Source organism: Dipodomys ordii, unplaced genomic scaffold, assembly GCF_000151885.1.
Source record: "Dipodomys ordii isolate 6190 unplaced genomic scaffold, Dord_2.0 Scaffold120, whole genome shotgun sequence".
Lineage (NCBI taxonomy): Eukaryota > Metazoa > Chordata > Mammalia > Rodentia > Heteromyidae > Dipodomys > Dipodomys ordii.
In genome coordinates this window covers 3,487,836-3,507,706 of record NW_012267336.1, presented here as the reverse complement: position 1 = coordinate 3,507,706, position 19,871 = coordinate 3,487,836, and the positions used below count along the sequence as shown (strand labels likewise).

The 19,871-nt window shown below is 50.8% G+C and overlaps 1 protein-coding gene across 3 annotated transcripts in view; it reads left to right on the top strand.

Annotated features, from left to right (window-relative positions):
• Positions 1-14,491, top strand: part of Anks1a (ankyrin repeat and sterile alpha motif domain containing 1A) — a 100,121-nt gene extending 85,630 nt beyond the window's left edge. For 2 of the 3 annotated variants that reach the window (XM_013029642.1, XM_013029640.1), the window contains 10 exons: positions 1,945-2,043; positions 2,742-2,894; positions 3,037-3,144; positions 4,434-4,595; positions 5,807-5,932; positions 6,261-6,332; positions 6,482-6,568; positions 9,457-9,594; positions 10,459-10,629; positions 11,630-11,749. In XM_013029642.1, the coding sequence (XP_012885096.1) occupies positions 1,945-2,043; positions 2,742-2,894; positions 3,037-3,144; positions 4,434-4,595; positions 5,807-5,932; positions 6,261-6,332; positions 6,482-6,568; positions 9,457-9,594; positions 10,459-10,629; positions 11,630-11,749 (1,236 nt within the window). Of the gene's footprint in view, positions 1-1,944; positions 2,044-2,741; positions 2,895-3,036; positions 3,145-4,433; positions 4,596-5,806; positions 5,933-6,260; positions 6,333-6,481; positions 6,569-9,456; positions 9,595-10,458; positions 10,630-11,629; positions 11,750-13,072 lie in introns of those variants that run through there. The other variant, XM_013029641.1, reaches the window with a different exon arrangement.
• Positions 14,492-19,871: the final 5,380 nt, after the last annotated feature.

Sequence of the window (19,871 nt, the reverse complement as noted above, 5' to 3'; positions counted from 1 at the left end):
CAAGGCAAGCGCTCTACCACTGAGCCACCTTCCCAGCCCTGGCTATTCTTTAATATGAAATTGTACTAGCAGCCACTCCCTCTTTCATGGCTTCTACTGGTTGTGAATGGTAATGGAGGTGTCCTTCCTGGTATCCTGGCCTGTGGTGGCAGTTGCTCTTGCCACCTATTTGCACAGGTTGTATAAAGTGGATGGGGAAAGTGCAAGAGGAAACTCACCATTCTTCCTAGAGGTGAGGAACCCAGGAGAGCTGACTTCTCCAAGTCCTTCCCTAGAACTTGAGGCTGGTTCCTCTTTTCTCGTGTGTCTTCTGATGCAGATTCCATTCAGGGTCCTTCCTTCATGGCATAAGCTCAGAATGTGACACAGCAGCAGAGCTTAAAACCACACATTGACATGGAGTGTGAACAGCTTGAGGCCAAACCCCACACACACACCTTTTTGTTGTTGTTGGCTGTGGGGCTTGAACTCTGGCCTTGGGCGCTGTCCCTCAGCTCTTCAGCTCAAGACTAGCACTCTACAACTTGAGCCACAGCGCCACTTCTGGTTTTCTGGTGGTTTATTGGAGATAAGAATCTCACTTACTTTGTTGCCTGGGCTGACTTTGAACTGCAATCCTCAGATCTCAGCCTCCTGAGTAGCTAGGATTACAGGCGTGAGCCACCCGCACCCGGCAAAGGCCAACCCCTCTTGACTCCAGACTGACTCAGGACCAGCAACTACTGCTGATTAAGGGGTAAATATGGCACCTCGAACTCAGCCAAGACTTAAAAAAAGAAAGGTATTCCAGGAAGACAGCAGGCAGATGAGATGAATGTCACATTGGTCCACAGAGGAAACAGGGAGACTCACATTGTGCTTGGGAGAGATGACAAGGGTGAGAAGTGTTTCCCTTTAACTGGGAAGATTGCTCCTCCAGCCCTGTGCACCTCCCAGAGAGCAACTCCTAAAGGCCACGGCCAGGAGCCATCAGGAGGCTTCAGGAACTAGGACTGAGATAGGTTGTGCTTCTTCCCAATGGCTTTTACCAGGACAGCCTCTCCCTTGAAGGGAGACAAGGTCTGAGTGGGGTTCAGGATGGTCAGGAAAGCAGGAAAATGTGAGTACCTCCTGTCACCAGCTAGGTTGAGGGAGGCAGTGTTTATGTGGGCCATCTTGGAAGCATTGTCAGTCCCAGAGGAGGCAAGGTCAGCTCAGCCAGGCAATGGTGGGCAGATGCATGTAAGACAAGTCATAGTGCACCTGGTCCCTGTCAGGGGTCAGTTCCCAGGCCCAGGCAATCTACTGTTTAACCCTGTGAGAGCCCTGACATGGCTTCACTCATATGGGGAACTAGTCCTTTAGCCTCGGGGCCACAGCTGCCTTTGGAAGCTGCTGGCCTGGAGAAAGCCCTGACCCCCCTGGATGGGTGGGTGTACACAAGCTGGAGATGCTGCTTTTCCCTTTCTTGTCCTTAATAAGATTTGGGGTGACCAACAGAGAGCCCTGTCATCTCTCCCAATGGTTTTCCTAGGGCCTGGGCCAGGATGGGAAACAGATGTGCCCTCTCCTGCCTATCTAGGCGCACATCCCTAGGCATGATCACTTAGCCTCAGTGTTGGTTCTGGGAATGGCAGGAAATTGCCTGGGGTGGTGGCTGTCCTTTCTATACCCTGCCCTGGTGTGTATATGATCTGCTTTTCCTGGCATACAATCCTAAAGATCTTAGAATGTCCTTTGGGATGCTAACAAAGTAGCTGGTAGCAGGGTTCCTGGAAACCCTCAGGATAATTGGCTGCCCAGGGAGCTGACCTGGGTTAGACTCTCATCCCAATACAGCTTACACTGTCCTCCTGCCTAAGAACCCCAGTCTCTCTCCCTCTTGGTTCTGGCATTGGGCTATGAAAGGCTGACCTGGCCAGCCATCAGTTCAAAACACCCTAACATCTTCCTTTCTGTGCTCAGGGGTCTAATGTGATGGAAGAGCAGGACCTGAGGGAGATTGGCATCAGTGATGCACAGCACCGACGGAAGTTGCTGCAGGCTGCCCGCTCCCTGCCCAAGGTGACTACCCACAGCCTGCAGCCTCAGCCCAGGCCAGGGCCAGTGCCATCTCCCTGATACCCCTAAACCAAGAACCAGGACAAGCTTGGCTGTGGTACATGTAGATCTCACCAGGTAGCATCTGCCCTCCTTCAAGCCCAGTAGGGCTCATAGCCCTGTTCCTTTCCTCACAAAGTTGCAGGCCTAGAAAATGGCAGAGATCAAGGGACCATGGATACCCTGTCAGGCTGACAGGGGAGCTTCTATGGGTGTTCCCAGTACAGGAGCCTGGTACCACAGGCTTGGTGTGTCACTGGAGCCCAGGCCGGCTCATCCTGACCCCCAAGAGGCCTTGGAGGAGTTGGCAGCAGAGACAGCACTGTCTCCCCATGGTACAGGAGCTATTAGGCCCAGGCCTAGTGGTAATCCCCATGTTTCCCTGGTTCTTCCCTCCACAGCACACACCACTGTGTTGTCCCTGTAGGTGTATGACTCCCTTCAGAGCCCAGGTGGAGGTATTCTACACACTCTCCTCCATCTCACCTCACCTGCAAAGCTGTCTTCCCCAGATCTAGTGGCTCCCACCTCCCAGAACGGTGATAGAAAGGGCTGTGCCAGGGAAAAGTTGCTGAGGTGCTAAGGGGTTTCCTTGTTCTCCCCTAGGTCATCAGTTCTCATCCTGTGAGTCTAAGATGTGTTTGCTTCCTCTTGGTCTGCAGGTGAAGGCCCTAGGCTATGATGGAAACAGTCCCCCATCAGTGACCTCCTGGCTGGACTCCCTGGGGCTGCAGGACTACATCCACTCATTCCTGGCCAGTGGCTACAGCTCCATTGACACTGTGAAGAACCTCTGGGAGCTGGAGCTTGTCAATGTAAGTGCCAGCACACCCCTCTTGAGGCATGCCTCCTTTGGTGACCACACAGCCATGGTGGGAGGCAGGGCTGGGGGAAGGTGGAGAGCAGGGAACTAAGGGTCCTGTCACCTCTGACTGCCTTCCTCCCACTCACTGCCAGGTCCTGAAGGTCCACCTGCTGGGCCACCGCAAGCGCATCATCGCCTCCCTGGCTGAGAGACCCTACGAGGAGCCGCCCCAGAAGCCTCCGAGATTCTCCCAGCTGAGAGTGAGTGAGGGGAGGAAAAGCATACATGCTCATGCTTTGTATTTTTAGGAATTCCTCAGAGACAATGTGACCTCTGTAGAGAAGGTGGTATTCCTGCCCTCTCTCACTGAGCTCAAAACAAATGCATGGACACTGGTTATTTATTAATTATTAATTATATCCCAACGTGTTTGAGATGGCCTGTGATCAAAGATCAATTTAAACCAGGTGCCAGTGGCTCACGCCTGTAATCCTAGTTACCAAGGAGGTTGAGAGCTGAGGATCATGGTTCAAAGCCATCCCGGGCAGGAAAGTCCATGAGACTCTTATCTCCAATAAAGCACCAGAAAACTGGAAGTGGCACTGTGGTTCAAGTGGTAGAGTACTAGCCTTGAGTTGAAGAGCTAAAAGCACCCAGGCTCAGAGTTCAAGCCCTACAACCGACCCCCACCCCCCAAAAAAAATCAGTTTAAATACAGGAATAAATAAAATAGTCTCAGGAATGACTGGGACCACATCAAGGGGTTAGATTCAGCTCTGTACCCAGCAGCTCAGGAGCTCAAGACAAAGCTGAGGGTTCTGACAAGACATCACCTACTGGCCCAAGCCCTGGGATTTGTACCTCCAGGGATAGGATTGGGAGAAACCTACACTTTCAGAACCTCACAGATGACACATTGTTCAAGCCAAGGGATGGGTTGGGCTTGGATTAGGTTGGGCTTCATGGAATCTGCCAGATAGGACTGTATTGTAATGGTAGATAACATACAACCCTGCCCAGGAGACTGGATCTGCACCTCAGAAAGTGGGCACTGTTTCTTCGGCTTTATGCATGAGGAGGCTGAAGCCAGCCCTAAGCCAAGAGCCAGACAACAGCTTAGATCTTAACATTGTGGCATCCTTTCATGGAGGCTGTGGCTGCCAGTGCTGCTCAGTACACAGAGATCAATGGTGGATCACCACAGATAATTTCCTATCTGATCATTGTGGGTGTGGCTCTTCTCCCAAGAGTCTTTTAGCCTATGGCTGTTCAAGGTCCCCACAGGACAGGGTCTTCAAGGCTTTGCAGCTCTAGAGAGGCTTCCTTCTTGCACCAGGTGGGCAGGGCCCCGTCCCAGCCTTCACTGCAGGTTTCTGGCTGGTAGGGCATTTGATATCACCTTAGTTGCTGTTGACCCCTAGATCCTTGCTTCTTCTGTCCCCCTGACTCTGCAGCCCCTAGCCATTTCCAGTGTGTCCCCAGGACCAGCCGATACCTCCAATCCGAGGCTAGGATGGTGGTGTGAACTTCATGGTTTCTCTCCTTTCAGTGCCAAGATTTAATCTCCCAGACATCCTCCCCACTGAGCCAGAATGATTCCTGCGCCGGGCGGTCAGCAGACCTGCTGCTGCCTCCAGGGGACACAGGCTGGAGGCGGCATGACAGTCTACATGACCCCACAGCATCCTCTCGAGAACGCTGCCGAGTCCAGGTGGGCAGGCAGGCCAGGGCCTTCCAGCACCCTGTTGGGCTGGCATCAGGGTTGGGAGGAGATGTCAGCCTGCTCCGCTGACTTCCTGCCCAGTGCACTGTGTGAGGTCCCAGGGGCCTCCCAGACTCCCTCCCTCCCAGGTTCACCTACACGGCTCTCTGTAACTGCCTGCCTCCCACTACCCAGCCCCACAGGTGGGCACAGGGTTTTCTCAGGAGAGGCTTTATGTTGTTTATGGGCCCCAGAGACATACAGTGATCTGCCATTGACTGCTGGTCTACATACCCCCATCCTACACACACACACACACACACACACACACACACACACATATGACTGCTGGTCTACCTACCCCCATCCTACACACACACACACACACATGACTGCTGGTCTACATACCCCCATCCTAGACACACACACATACATACCCTGTCCCCTTTACTCTCACCCTGCTTGGTCCCCAGAGCTTCCTCTGCAACCTCTTCAGCCCAGCATTCTCCCATCCCACCTGCCAGGTCTTAGTCTGCTCCTCTGCTGCCTTTCAGAGGCCCATGGTGGGCACAGCTGGACATGCGGCAAGGTGCCTCACCAGGACAGGGTTGGCACCATTTTGAAGTCCAAGTTTAGTCTCCTTTCTTTCCCCACAGCACAGCCATCGGTTTTTAGAGTAGAAAATAGTGTCTAGCGGTTTCAGTTGTTCTGTATGGAGGCTGCATGTTGCTGGGAATAGAAATCTAAAATGTTTCTCAATCTTTCCCTCCTCTCCATCTCTTATGCTGGGACCCTGCTTGTGCACCCGTCGCTCTCGCCTGCACAGACGTGACACTGCCCCCGGCTGCTTCCAGCAGCTAAGTGTGTCTTCACCATGGTGCTCCCCAGTTCAGGGACCCAGCTCCTGCCACTCAGGCAGAACAACCCACAGCTTGTGTTTCCTCATGTACAACCTGTTAGGCGGCTATCCCCATTTCCAAGACTCCTAGACACCACAGACCCTTCCTGGCAGCCCTGCTGCTCTGCTTTATTCTCGGGTCAATAGCAGCTCCCCCTGTCACAGTGCTTCTGGTTGCTCATCTGGGCCCTGCCCTTTGTACTTGGCCCTCACCTTACTGGTGTCACTGGTGTCCTCACTTGAGTATGGTAGAGCCCATCAGTGAGCTTGTGAGCTCTTCCCTACAACAGGTGAGCCATGTCCAACTGTGTGTGTTCTGCAGGAGGAGCCCCGGGAGGCCAAGCTGACCCTGCGACCCCCCAGCCTGGCTGCCCCATACGCCCCTGTGCAGAGCTGGCAACACCAACCAGAGAAACTCATCTTTGAGTCCTGTGGTTATGAGGCCAATGTGAGTTGTTCCTGCCCTCCCAGCTTTCCCTGCTCCCTGCTCCTTCTCAGCCAGTCCCATGAGGCCCTCAGGCCCTCTTTAAGGCCAGATCCCAGAAGCTGTCTTCTACTCTGCAGTCATTCCCAGCAGCGGAGGGGAGGGGAAGAGGCCTCTGGAAAATGCACAGTGATCGTAAGAAAGTAAAATGTGGGGGTGGGGGAGGTGCTCTGCTGCTAGCGTTAGAGGAGGAGGAGTTTTTGAGAGGTAGCCACCTGATAGGGGGACGCTCACTTTGGCTGGTCACCCTGCATGGCAATACAGGTATCTAAGCCCACTGCTCCTCCCACAGTACCTAGGCTCCATGCTGATCAAAGATCTGCGAGGGACAGAGTCCACACAAGACGCCTGTGCCAAAATGCGGGTAGGTTGTGTGTGGGGAAGGAGGCGGCTAGGACAGAGAGCAGGAGATGGAAACACAGCTGGTCCTGCCATGCTGCATGCCACAGAAGGCTGGGAGGAGCCGTGAATCAGGAGAAGGAGCATTCTCAGGACCTCCCTTGTTTCCTGTAGAAATCCACTGAGCACATGAAGAAGATTCCCACTATCATCCTGTCCATCACATACAAAGGTGTCAAGTTCATCGATGCTTCCAACAAGGTAGGCTTCTCACGAGGACCGTTGGTGGGTGCTGGTCAGACTTTTGTGCTGCTTTAACCCAGTTCTTGAGAAAAGCAACTTAAGGGAGGAAGCATTTATTCCTTCTTTTTTTTTTTTTTTTTTTTTGCTTATGTGGTGCTGAGGAATCGAACCCAGGGTCTCAGGCATGCAAGGCAAGCGCTCTACCACTGAGCCACCTTCCCAGCCCCCATTTATTCCTTCTTACAGTCCTTAGTGGCTTTCAGTCAATGATCTCTTGTTTCTTAGTCTGTAGGGAGGCTGAACATCATGGCCGTGGTAACATGTGGCAGAGGCGGTTCACCTCAGAGTGGCCAGGAAACAGAGACACAGGGAGGCACAGGGACTAGAAAATCTCCACTGACATACTTCCTCCAGCCAGGCTCACCTCTTAAGTTTCCAGCACCTCCCCAGATAGCGCCACCAGGGAACCAGAGCTCCATGACATGATCCTTTTGTGGGGACACTTCATAGCCAAACCACGATGTTCTACTGGCCTACAAAAGATGTTCATCTCATAATACAGATGGATTTTGTCCATCTCTAAGAATACCTGTATTCTTAACACATTTTTCTGAAGTCCAAATTCAAAGTCTCCTTCCTGCGAGACTCAAGGCAAACTCTTAACTCTAAGCCCCTATTAAAAAAATCAGAAATTAACCTACTCTCAAGATAAAGTGGCAATCCCATCCCAAAAGGAAGCAATAGAATAATAGCAATGAAAGGTCAGACTTCCTCACAAGCAAGACCAAAACCCCAGCAGGGCAAACACTCAATCCTGTAGCTCCAACGCTGGCAAGGCTGGCATTCAGGGACTGTGTCAGGAGTTTGAGTAGACTTGAGCAGCCTTATGTCCTCTTTGCTGACTATAACCCACATGGCCTTTCTCTTGGACTGGCTCTGTTTGCTGCCTTCATCTTCTCAGAAGAGTTTTGCATTCCTGGTATCCTTAATTTTCTATGGTCTCTATATGCCTTTAGTTTCAGCCTCACAACTTCATTACCTTTTCAGGGGCTATCTTCAGGAACTCTGACCCTGTCATATATTGCCTGGCCTGCAGTCTGTCCCTTGAAATCTGGGTGGAAACCTCCATGACCCTATAGCTCTTGCATTCTGCATACCTGAAAAACGAGCATCAAGTTTTCCATGACCTCAGGCAGTAGCCAGGCCTCCTTAGACCACAGCTGCCTGGCCTCTGAATGCCTAGGTTGCTCAGGACTGAGAAATGAAGTAAAACACATTCCTAGTTGCCCTCATGGAGCTGAGTGCCCGGAAGTACTTTCTTCTCAAGAGAAAATCTTTCAAATGAATTTTCTTTCCAGAAACCATGTCTTCTGTAAAGCTACAGCAAAACTACATGTTTTTCATTTATTTCTGCCTTGATTTTTCTCCCTCTTAATGTAACCCTGACTAAAAGCAGCTGTCAGTAAACAGGCCACAGCCTGAATGCTGAGCTTCTCTGAAATTGCCACCACTAGATTAAATATTCCATCCCTTTAAACTCGACCTCCCTCAGTCTCAGGACAGGGACAAAGTGGAGCCAAGTTCTTTGCTATAATGTAACATGAATGAACTTGAGGCCAACTCTCACTAGAGTCCTCATTCCCATCTGAAGCCTGAGCACCATCTTTACTGTCCTTACATCAGCATCCTGTTCTTCCAGGGGCCCCCCAGAATGACCATTAAGTTCCTCTCACATTTCCAAACTTTTCCACATTCCTCTCCCAACCCGCTCCAAAGGCTTAACAACGACATGGTCAGGTTGCATCCCAGCAGTGAATCTGGTAGCAGTTTTCTATATTAGTTACTTTTCACTGCTGTGACCAAATACTAAGAGAATCCATTTAAAGGAGGAAGAATATGTTTGGCTCATGGTTTCAGAGGTTTTAGGGCATGGTCCCTTAACCTTGTCACCATGGTCCCAAGCCACAGCACTTCCTGGTGGTGGGAGCAGGGGAGCCTGGCTTTCCATGGCAGCCAGGAAGCAGAAAGGGAAGGACTGGGGACCAGGTGTGACCATCAGAAGTACACCTACTTCCTCCAGTCAGGCCTTACCATCTGAAGCTTCTAAGACTTTTCACAATATTACCACCAGCTGGAATCAAGCCCTTGATACATGACCCTATCTATCTATCTATCTTTTTTTTTTTTTTTTTTGGTTCGTCGTCGTCATGGGGCTTGAAATCTGAGCTTGGGCACTGTCCCTGTGCTCTTCAGCTCAAGGCATGCACTCTATCACTTGAGCCACAGCACCACTTCCGGTTTTCAAATGGTATATTGTAGATAAGAGTCTCACAGACTTCCCTGCCCAGGCTGGCTTTGAACCATGATCCTCAGATCTCTGCCTCCTGAGTAGCTAGGATGACAGGTGTAAGCCACCTGTGCCCGGCTTACATGACCCTTTTTACAGGGACTCACCCATAATAGCAGTCATCTCCCTGTGAGAGACTGGGCTCCAGTCAGCCAACTCCAGAGCCCTGTCTCACCTCTTCTTCCATCTCCCTACCTGTCCCCATAGTAACTCCCAACGTGGGTTCCGCTGGCTTCAGTGCTCAGAGACCTTTAAGGGTGAGTTTCTCAGTGAACAAAAGGTTCCCCATGACCTGCCACTTCAGGGTCCCACCTTCCTGACACTCTTCCCACTTCACCCCCACCCTGGAAGATGGCAAAGGCTGGTGAGAGCTCGTGGTTGGCAGTGAACATTTACTACTACTTGGTAGTCATTTGAAGAACGGAAACTCCACCCCTACTGAGAAAAATTTTTTTTTTCCCCTCATAGCTAGTGTGCTATGCTGGTAAAAGCTTGGGGTGATAGTGCTCGAGCACACCTCAAGGGAGCCATGAATTCCAGAACATGCTTTCCCCAACAGAATGTCATCGCAGAGCACGAGATCCGGAACATTTCTTGTGCAGCCCAGGACCCAGAGGATCTGTGCACCTTTGCCTATATTACCAAGGACCTGCAGACCAGCCACCACTACTGCCATGTTTTCAGCACAGTGGATGTGGTGAGTGTATCAGCAAATGAGAAGGCAGTAGCAACCAGGGCTTAGGACCACCCAGTTCCATGCAGGCTCCCAAGTGATCAAGATACATAGTACTCATAAATTGAATTATTATTGAGTTGAAAGCTCCTTGTACTAAAGATAATACTTAATCAAAACATCTTTAGTTCCTCAATATACATATTCTATCTTGGGAAAAGCTAGAGGCCAATTTGCAAAAGTATCCACCTATCCAGCCATGGGCCCACTGAGGCTAGGTCCTTCTCTTTTTTTTTTTTTTTTTTTGGTCCGGTCGTGGGGCCTGAACTCTGGGCCTGGGCGCTGTCCCTCAGCTCTTCAGCTCAAGGCTAGCACTCTACCATGAGCCACAGCACCACTTCCGGCTTTTTTTTCCTATGTGGTGCTAAGGAATCGAACCCAGGGCCTCGAGCATGCAAAGCAAGTACTCTACCACTGAGCCACCTTCCCAGCCCTAGGTTCTTCTCTATGAGAAGAGAGCTCAAGTCAGTGTGAAAGGGCAGTACAGGTGGAAGCAAGGCAAAGCCACCCACCTGCCAAGCAGGAACAAGGAGAGGAAGAGGGGAAAGGGCCCAGGATGTGAGGTGGCTGGTGTGTTCTCATGAAGTTTGGCCCAGGTGGCTGCAGGTTTTACCTTCACCCAGGATTTCTTTGAGATAGAATTATGCATAAGGAAATACAAAATGTGTTTTGCTCAGATTGTTCCCTAAGTCCCACTTGCATTAGAACAAATTTGTGTTTTTAAGACCAATTTGTTTTGTGTTGCCTGTGAGGCCAGGGCAGGCATCAGAGCAAAGGGAGGAAGCGGCTCCTAACCCCATACTCAGGTGCTGCTCTGCTTCCGCCTAGAACCTGACCTACGAGATCATCCTGACACTGGGGCAGGCATTCGAGGTGGCCTATCAGCTGGCGCTGCAGGCCCAGAAGTCCAGGACCTTGGGGGCCTCTGCAGCTGAGATGATTGAAACAAAATCTTCCAAACCGGTGCCTAAGCCTCGGGTCGGCGTGAGGAAGTCTGCAGTACGTGGTGCCGTTACTAACACCTCCCCCTCCCCTGTGGCTCCCTGTTCCCCAGGACTCCAGGGCTCAGGGCAGAGCTGGACAAGTGCAGGGCCTTCCCCCGTCCTGCACACAGCTGTTCCCAGGGAAGTGGGCCCCTTAGCTCCCTACCATCTGCCAGGTCTCCATATGGAGAGCTGAGCTCATCTGGCATGAGGTAGGCAGACCTCTGCCAATGCACTGCCAAACTCCCTGCCTCTTCCGGGCCCAACACAGGGCAAGGCCACCATGGGGCTAGTGGGGATGGCCGTGTGAGTGCCCATTGACATCGTCCTTGTGTCTGTGTCTGCTTTGCTCTGCGCCCCAGGTGCCGCTGCCCCCTGATAGTCGCTGTTGTTACTGTCACACCTGCACCACCCACCGTCCTTCCTACCTACCGCTGCCGTCTCTTAGTCCCGGAGTCAAGGTCTTTACACCTCCTGCTGTCTGTGTGTCCGTCTCCCTGAATGCTGTCTGTGTGTCCGTCAACCTGAAGTCACCGTGAGCTTTCTCGGAGTGTGGTGGCCTCTTCCTCTGCCCGCGTGACATTGTCCTCTCTCTTCCTGAGATTCCCTCTTGCCTTTCCCCACGTGTGCTTTGCTCTCCATTTCTCTGTGTCCTCCCCACAGGACTGGGGTGATGGTTGCACTCCTGCCTTGGGCTGAACTCTGCCCTACTTGAGGGCTGGGGTCACTAAGCCCCAGAGCCCCTTCCTGACCGTTATGACCAGCTTGGGGTTTAGACCAAGAAGCTTAAGTAGGGCCAGGTCCCTGTACCTGAGTAGCCCCAAGAAATCCCTGTGGGAAGCAGTCCCTGGAAGTAGCCATCCCTTAAAGGCTCCAGTGAGGTGACATTCCCACTCTACCTTCTAGGAGCCTGCTCTTTGAGGCTTCAGCCTTGCTTGGGGGAAGAGTACACTGGGCCCTGTTTACCCCTGACTCAGAGTCCTGCTGACTTTCCACTCCTTTTCCTTGTTTGGCAGCTGGAACCACCTGATACAGACCAAGAGGCCCCATCTCATGCCAGTGTCTCCTGGATTGTGGAGCCAAAGCCAGACTCTAAGCGGAGCCTCAGCACCAAGTATGAGACCACTATCTTCTAAACAGCCCACCCTGTCTCCACTAGTCTCACTGTGCCTTTGCCACCCGATCTTTCTGCTGTCTCAACTCCTTCCAGCCGCCGCCGCCATGGCCCCCCATCTGCTGGGACCTGCCCTCCTCTAGACACCGCACTCCCAGCTCCGTACCCAGTGCCACCCAACACTGTGAATTCTCCCTTTGGGCTGGGGACAGCTGAGGGGGAAGTTGCCTTTGAGGTGGGTGCCAGGGCAGCTCTGCAGAAGGCCCTGTGAGCCTAAGGGGAGGGACGGCCAGCCACACGGCCCCACTGGTGGCCCTTCTGAAGTGGCTCTGTCTCTTCTGTCCTGAGCCACAGCTGGGTGCCAAAAGCTCTCTGTCTTCACCTTCCTGACACAACCAACCACTGTGACCACCCAGTGCCAGAATTCCCTGCACTTGTTCACAGCTGGCTGCAGCCACTGCTCCCCTCAGCTGCTCTCGGGCTGGCTTGCTCTCCTGGTCAGGCCCTGGTGAGACCCTGAGCTCAGTGATGTGACAGAGTGCTTTCTGGGAGGCCAGAGGTACAGGCCAGGCCCTTGGGCACATGCTGGCTCCAAAGTGGGACAGTGAGCCTCTGAACACACAACTCCATGCCAAGGAGTGGGGTGGGGGGTGCCTGTGGTCAACCGCTCATGACTGTACCATAGAGGCCCAGGTCTGGAGGGCCTAGACCCAGCTCTGGAGTCCAGCTCACCGAGGAGAACATCCTGTGGGAGCCAGCATAAGGAAGCCTGTGTCCTGCACACATGTGCACCTTCTTCCCTCAGAGCAGAGCTGCCTGAGCACAGGGCCCTGCACCAAGCCACCTCCATTGTCTCTGGGAGCTTTCTGACACTTCTTCATGTGTGGGGACCCAAGCTAGCCGTGATCCAGCCTTCCCCTGAGCACCCTCTCTCAGCTCTCAGTCTTCCTCACCTCAGTGCTTCAGCAGCTGGCATCGTGGAGCTGAGTCATGGAGGAAACCTGCATTTTCCAATGCGGGCAGCTCACATTAGATGGCAGGGGACAGGAAGGAAGCAGTTCCCGCAGGAAATGGTACAGATGTAGCCGTGTACAATAGGAAAGCCACCAAGTTAGAGTCACCAGCCAAGGTGATAAGCCAGGGTGGGTCCTTCTGCCACTTGCTGTCCTTGGGTCTTCCCGAGCAGATGACTGGGCCAGAGGCAGCAGTGGGCTGTGGGCCTTGGAGGGTGCCTGGGGCGGCTGTGAGGGACCTCTGTTCTGCTTCTGTGTGTCCTTTCCATTTCCTCCACTTGTGTAGGCCTGTTGGTTAACCCTTTCCTCCCCCATTGTTTGCTTCTGCCAAGCTGAGCCACTGAGGAACCGCACTGTGCTGCAGAAACACAGACGTGGGGCGCACAGGCTCCGTCCCCACCACCACCACCTCGCCTGCAGCTCTGAAGACCCAGGCCCAGCCCCTGCCTATAGGAGCTGCTCTCGGCTGCTTGGCCTGGGCCTGCACCACCAGGTCTTTCAGAGTGAGTCCTGCCCCGGCTGCGGAGACGATTCCAGGCCTCTAGCCCATGACACTCCAGAGGGCCAAGAAGTGATTTGCTCAGAATACAAATGTTTTTAATAGAAAACCTTTTTATAAAATGAAATTTTAATACTTGGCTCAACCTCTAGGTAAAACTGCCAATTTGAGACAAACGGCCAGGGGTTCAGAGGACAGAGGAACTGAGAGCAGCCAAAAAGGCTGTCTGTGCAGCCCTCTCTCCTTGATCTTGGCACAGCAGGGCTGTAGGGGTGAGCAGTATGAGTTGAAGGAGCAGGCTCAGGGCAGAGTTGAGTTCTTAGTCTGTTCACACCTAACTTTTCATCCCTGTTTAGAGCTGGGTAAAAACACAGCCTTACAGGCTTCTGGGCCAAAGCAAAGGTTCCCATTATCTTTCTTGGGGCCCACATGAGAAGGTCCAGTGGCCAAATAGAAATGAGCTTGTAGTTTCTGGTGCCTGGAAGTCAGGGTGGCGCGAGGAGGTTCCCTGCGGCTCACTGCCGATGGCCAGCGACTGCCCCCCTGGCTGGCTGCCCCCTGCTCTCGGGCATCCTGGGCAGCCAAGCTCGAAAAAGAGACGCAGCAGTTTTCATTTTGGGCATTCCGGGTAGGTCAGTGAAGATTGCTGCTTATCAATTTATGGCTCATCTGAGGAGGTAGGTGGACAGGGCTCATTGGGATTCTCCAGATTACTGGTTTGATTCTCCACAGCTGGACATACCTCTGGTGCAGGTGTGGGAAAGGCTAGATCACGTGACAGTCTATTTGGTTCCCCTCCCCTGCTTTTGTTGCCTTGGGAGTGACTGGCTGTTGTCCTGACCCAGCCCTGCTGCTCAGATCTTTCTGTTAGCTTGCTTTGCTTTTCATAGTGACTTGGGTGATGGTCTTCCTTCTGGAATTGAGTAGAAGTATGAGTGCCTGCTTCCAATAGGGCAGAGAGGCAAAGCCAAGGCAGCCACTGTCCGGGCCCTTCCAGAGTGAGGAGCAATGAGGAGGAGCACTGCCCATCCCTGCCTCCACCTCAGGTACCTTATAGGCCTCAGTTCATCCCATTCCTGGCATGGGTACCCGTGCTTCCCAGCAAAGGCTGCAGATCATGACTCTGCTGTGCACCTGCGTAGGGAAGCACACCAGACACCCCCCACCGTGGAGGGGCAGAAGTGGAAAGCAGGAACTGTGGGTCTCCTGTTTGCTCTGCACCCAGCACAGCCAGTGCTGGAGTGCACCCCTCTGCAACAGAGGCCAGCTGTCCTTCATGGCTAGGTACTAAAAAGGACCTGGAAGTTAAACTTCATTTCCCACCCTGGCACAGCTTAGACTGTGCAGGAATCCCCCTGAAGATGCATGGCCCTGCTGCTGGGCGCCTCTGCCTTGCCCCTCAGACCAGGCACAGCTTGGCCAGCTCTGCTGGAGGGCATCAGGCCTGAAGGGAGACGTGTAAACACTACCATGAGTTCCTCAAGCTGTACTGCTTTTAAATCGCCTGGAGGCATTTATTTCCCTTGAAGCTGCTATATCTTATTTATATTCAGGGTGTTTTCATTATTGGAAAGCCTTGGTCAATCTGCTCTGGGTCTTGTTGTGTGATTGGTTTATTTGTGAATATTCCAGAAAGGAAAGTTACTGGACCTGTCCTATGCTTTCTCTTCCTCCTCCTTCACTGCGCCTTGGGGCCATCACTCCTGTCCCTAGAAAGAATGTGGTAACTTTCGAGACAGGTGTCCAGTGGAACAGCTTTCACGCTTCCCCTGAGCACAGGACACGCAGGCATGGCAAACTTGGTCGCCATGCCTGTAATGTGAAGGAGCCTGTTCAGGTGGGAGCTGTAAGACACACTCGGTCCCTGTGTTGGCCGCAGGCTCCCTGCTTGCCTCTCCTGTCTCCTCCCATCCTCTCCACTTGCCCGCTGCCCTGGGCAGTAGGCCCAGCTCTGCATCTGTACCGCTGCACTTCCCGCCTAGGGAGAGCCCTGAGAAGCCTTGGGTTGAACAGGCATCACGCATAGGTGCGGTCGTCAAGACATTAGAAACTAGTCTGAACTTGGTCGGTTTTTGAGGTGCCCAGGCCTGCACAACACAGTTCACGAGAACGTTGTTGCTAATGGCATGGCAATGAACTGTAACAAAAATGTTATTTAATCTTTGTCTCCATATTTTGATACTTGAATGACTTCCCCTTTTGTTTTACTGTACATAGAATTGTCTATCTGTCTGAATTTGTCTGAATTATAAACACCTTGTGGTACCAAACACAGCCAACCTGTGCAACAACATAGACTGACCTCACTACACACAGTGTAAATATTTCTGGGCTTCCAGCTTCGGTTTTGTTATTTTCGTAACTGTACAATTTAGAACAGACTGAATTAATAAATGAGAAGCAATGTCAAACTGGCCTTAGTTCTTTTAGTATGAGCTGAAAAATTTTGTGATGGTGCTGGCGTTTGAACCCAGAGCCTCATGAATGCTAGAGCCACACTCCGGCCTGCTGCTCCAGATGTGTGTCTGTATTCCAGATTCCACAAGCAGCTTTAAAAGTTGCTGTCACTAGCTCTGCACACCTCTGAGTTGGCATAACCTGACTGAGTCTTAAGACTCAGAAAGGCTAAGACACCTACCTACACAGGAGGGCTGGAGAGGACTTAGAAACTAGCTCAGTGACTCCAACTTGTCCCAGCCCCTACTTGTCCAACACAGAGCGCTCCTATTCATGAGTTTTTATGAAATGTTCCCTTTATTAAATATTTTGAGAAAGACAGTCACTAGTCTGGTGATTGTCCAACACCCCATTTTATGTGCCAAGAAAATAAGGCCTAGAGAAGGAAAACAATTCTGTCATAGCCAGCTAGCTGATGGCAGAGAAGGAAACCTAGGCTCTAGCGCTAAGTTGGAGCGTCACTACCACAGCGCAGTCACCATGAAAGCAGACAGCAGCCCGGCAGAGAGGCGCCGCGCCCCACCGCACCCCCCCCCCTGCTGTGACAGTCTCCTAGGCAGGAAAATCTGACAGCCCGAAGAGACAGGTCTGGTCCTAACTTGTGCCACCCGTTCTGCTGGGACATGGCAACAGGAAACACTGCCACTGTCACAGTCCTTTCTGATGCTACTCAAAACACCTTACATTGCCTACAGTCCTCCAGCCCCAGGCTGTGGTGGCTGTGGTGCCTTCGGGCCTGGAGTGAGTCCATGCTGGGCATGCATGCCTGCCGTTGGCATCACAGGCAGCACACCACCTGACCGCATGGCAGGGGCTGAATGGAAAGGGAAGGACGGGTTGGGGAGTAGATGGGGCACATCGTAGCACCACATTCGTCCTTGCCTCCACCCATCACCGCTCTCCACTTCCCCCAGCCTCTCAAGAGCATCTACATGCAGGGGGTGTGAAGGCCTGTGGGAGGAAGCTCTGCCCCAAGCGCACCACTGTCCACATGGCGACGAGAGCAGAGTGCGTGGCAGACCTCTGTGGAGTTACGGCATTTTACATCATTTTTTTCAATTCAGTGTATCAGTTTTTATTTGGATATGCACCGGTCTCTTTTTGGTCGGTCGTGGGACTTGAACTTTGGGCCTGGGCACTGTCCCTCAGTTCTTCAGCTCAAGGCTAGCACTCTTATCACTTGAGCCATAGCGCCATTTCCAGCTTTTCCTGCTTATGTGGTGCTGAGGAATCGAACCCAGGGTCTCATGCATGCCAGGCAAGCACTCTACCACTGAGCCACCTTCCCAGCCCACAATTCATTGTTTTATATGATGTACATTAAATATAATGACTACATTTTCTTAGCCTTCCTCCATTCCTGTACCCTCCTTTGCCCATCCCCCAGAACATGTTTTCACTTCTGATATTTGCTTTGATAAACTAGCTGTTCAGACCAGTTAGGCCTTCAGCTTCCTCCCCTAAGAGAATACCCTTTTTAGTTTGTGTGTAAATGCATTGAGCCCTGTATATGTCTTCATGCCTAATTCTATTTTAGATCTAGCTTCCACATATGAAATATGCATCATTTATCTCTGTCAACATGGCTCACTTAACACAATTTGTTCCAGGTCCATCCATTTCCCTTCAAATGACACAATCCCATTCTTTCTAATGGATGAGTAAAATTCCATTGTGTACAGGTAACACTTTTTTTTTTTTTTTTTTGGGTCTGGTCAGTCATGGGGCCTGAACTCGGCCTGGGCACTGTCCCTGAGCTCTTTAGCTCAAGGCTAGCGCTCTACCACTTCTGGCTTTTTCTGTTTATGTGGTGCTGAAGAATGGAACCCAGGGCCTCATGCATGCAAGGCAAGCACTCTACCACTGAGCCACCTTCCCAGCCCAGGTAACCACATTTTCTTGATCCACTCATCCATTGTAGTACATCTGGGCTGTTTCCAGAACTTGGCTTTGTGAATATTGAATCAAGGGCCTGTCTTTTTTTCCTGTCTTGGTGCTTGAACTCAGGGCCTGGTGGCTGTCCCTGAGCTCTTTTTTTGTTCAAGGCTAGTATTCTACCACTTGAGCAACAGTACCACTTCCAGCTTTTTCTGGGGGTTAATTGGAGGTAAGAGTCTCAACAGTCTTTCCTGCCCAGTCTGGCCTTGAACCGTGATCCTCAGATCTCAGCTTCCTGAGTAGCTAGAATTACAGGCATGAGCTACTGCTGCCCACTGAACGTTGGATTTTGTCAAAGGCTTTTTCTGCATCTATTGAGATGATTATGTGATTCTTGTCTTTAGCTCTGATAATGTGGTGTCTTGTTTATTGATTTACATATATTAAGCCAGCCTTGCATCACTGGGATGAAACTAACTTGATCCTAATAAGTAATTTTTTTGATTGTTGAAAACTGTTAGCAAGTATTTTACTAAAGAGCTTTGTGTCTGTATTGGGTCCCTGGTTTGGGGAATGAGTGTAATGCTGGCTTCATAAAATGTGTTTGAGTAGTAATCTTTCCATTTCTATTTTATGGAAAAGTTTGAGGAATACTGTTCTTCTTTAAAAGTCAGAGAATTCAAGCTGGGTGCCAGTGATTCATGCCTTTAATGCTAGCTATTTGGGAGGCTGAAACCTGAGATCGCAGTTTGAAGCCAGCCTGTGCAGGAAAGGCCATGAGACTCTTATCGCCAATGAACTATTCAGAAAAAGCCAGAAGTGGTGCTATTGCTTAAGTGGTAAAGTGCTAGCCTTGAGCAAAAAGAAGCTCCGTGAAAGCTCCCAATCCCTGAGTTCAAGCCTCAGGACTAGCCAAAAAAAAAAGTCTTATACAATTCAGCTGTGAATCCATAGGAACGTGACTTTTCTTTATTGGGAGACTATTTATGAGTCTAATTTGACTCACCTTAGGCAGCATATATGTCTATAGGAATCTATCCATTTTTATAGATTTTCCATCTTATTTGCATATGGGTTTCAAAAATAATCTTTCATAATATATTGGATTTCTTGAATGTTTGTAGTGGTTTCCTTTTTCATCACTAATTTTGTTGACTTGGGTCTCTTTTTTTGTCAAATTAGCTAAGGGTTTGTCAATTTTATTTTTCAAAGAACCAGTTTTTATTGAAAGTGCATGTAATTTTTCAGTCTTTTAATTCACTCATTTCTGCTCTGATCTTTACTATTATCTCTCCATCTAGTAATTTGGGGTTTTGTTTTTCTAGCTTTAGTAGTTAATTACTGAGTAATTTACAAGTGATTTACTTGAGTGGTATCTTTCCTCTTTTTGTAGGCCCTTTTAACTACGCACTTTCAGCACTGCTTTTACTATATCCCAGAGGCTGTGGTATGTTGTATTTTCATTGGATTGCAGGAACTTTCTGATTTCTTCTTGTATTTCTTCAGTGACCTAGCTGTTACTGAACAGTGTGTTTGGTCTTCATGTGTTTGTTTTCTGTAGTATCTTTGGCTGTTGAGTTCTAGTTTAATTCTGTTGTGATCAGATCGGAAACAGGGAGTTACATCAGCTTTCTTTTTTGTTTGCTCAAGCTCTTTGTGTAACCTAGGCTATATTTGGGGGGGACAGGGGGCTGGTGGTCCTGGGAGCCTGAACTCTGGGCCTGCGCGCTGTCTCTCAGCTCTTCAGCTCAAGGCAAGCGCTCTACCACTTGAGCCACAGCGCCACCTCTGGCTTTTTCTGCATATGTGGTGCTAAGGAATCAAACCAAGGGCCTCATGCATGTGAGGCAAGGACTCTACCACTGAGCCACCTTCCCAGCCCATTCAATGATTAGTTTGCCCATTCTTCTTCACTCCAAGTCCTCCCCTGTGTTGTTGTTGGATTTTGGGAGCGGCATGTTGTTTTGTTTATTCATAAGTGTTGTGATCTTTCTCTGATTTACAGATCTAGGTTCCGGGTTTGTAAAGGCCATTCACTTGTGGTGAGGAGCAGGAATGTGAGAGCTTCACCATGGTGGTGGTAGGGATCAGCACCACATTCTTCCGGAGCCTTCTGGTAGCTTTTTCTATTTCTGACTTTTGGGTGATTAATTTGCAACAGGGGTCTCATGGACTTTCCTGTTTGGGCTTCAAATCATGATCCTCAAATCTCATCTACCTGAATAGCTAGAATTACAGGTGTGAGCCACTAGCACCCAGCCCTGATGACTTATTTCTAAGAGAGAGGAAAAGAGGGA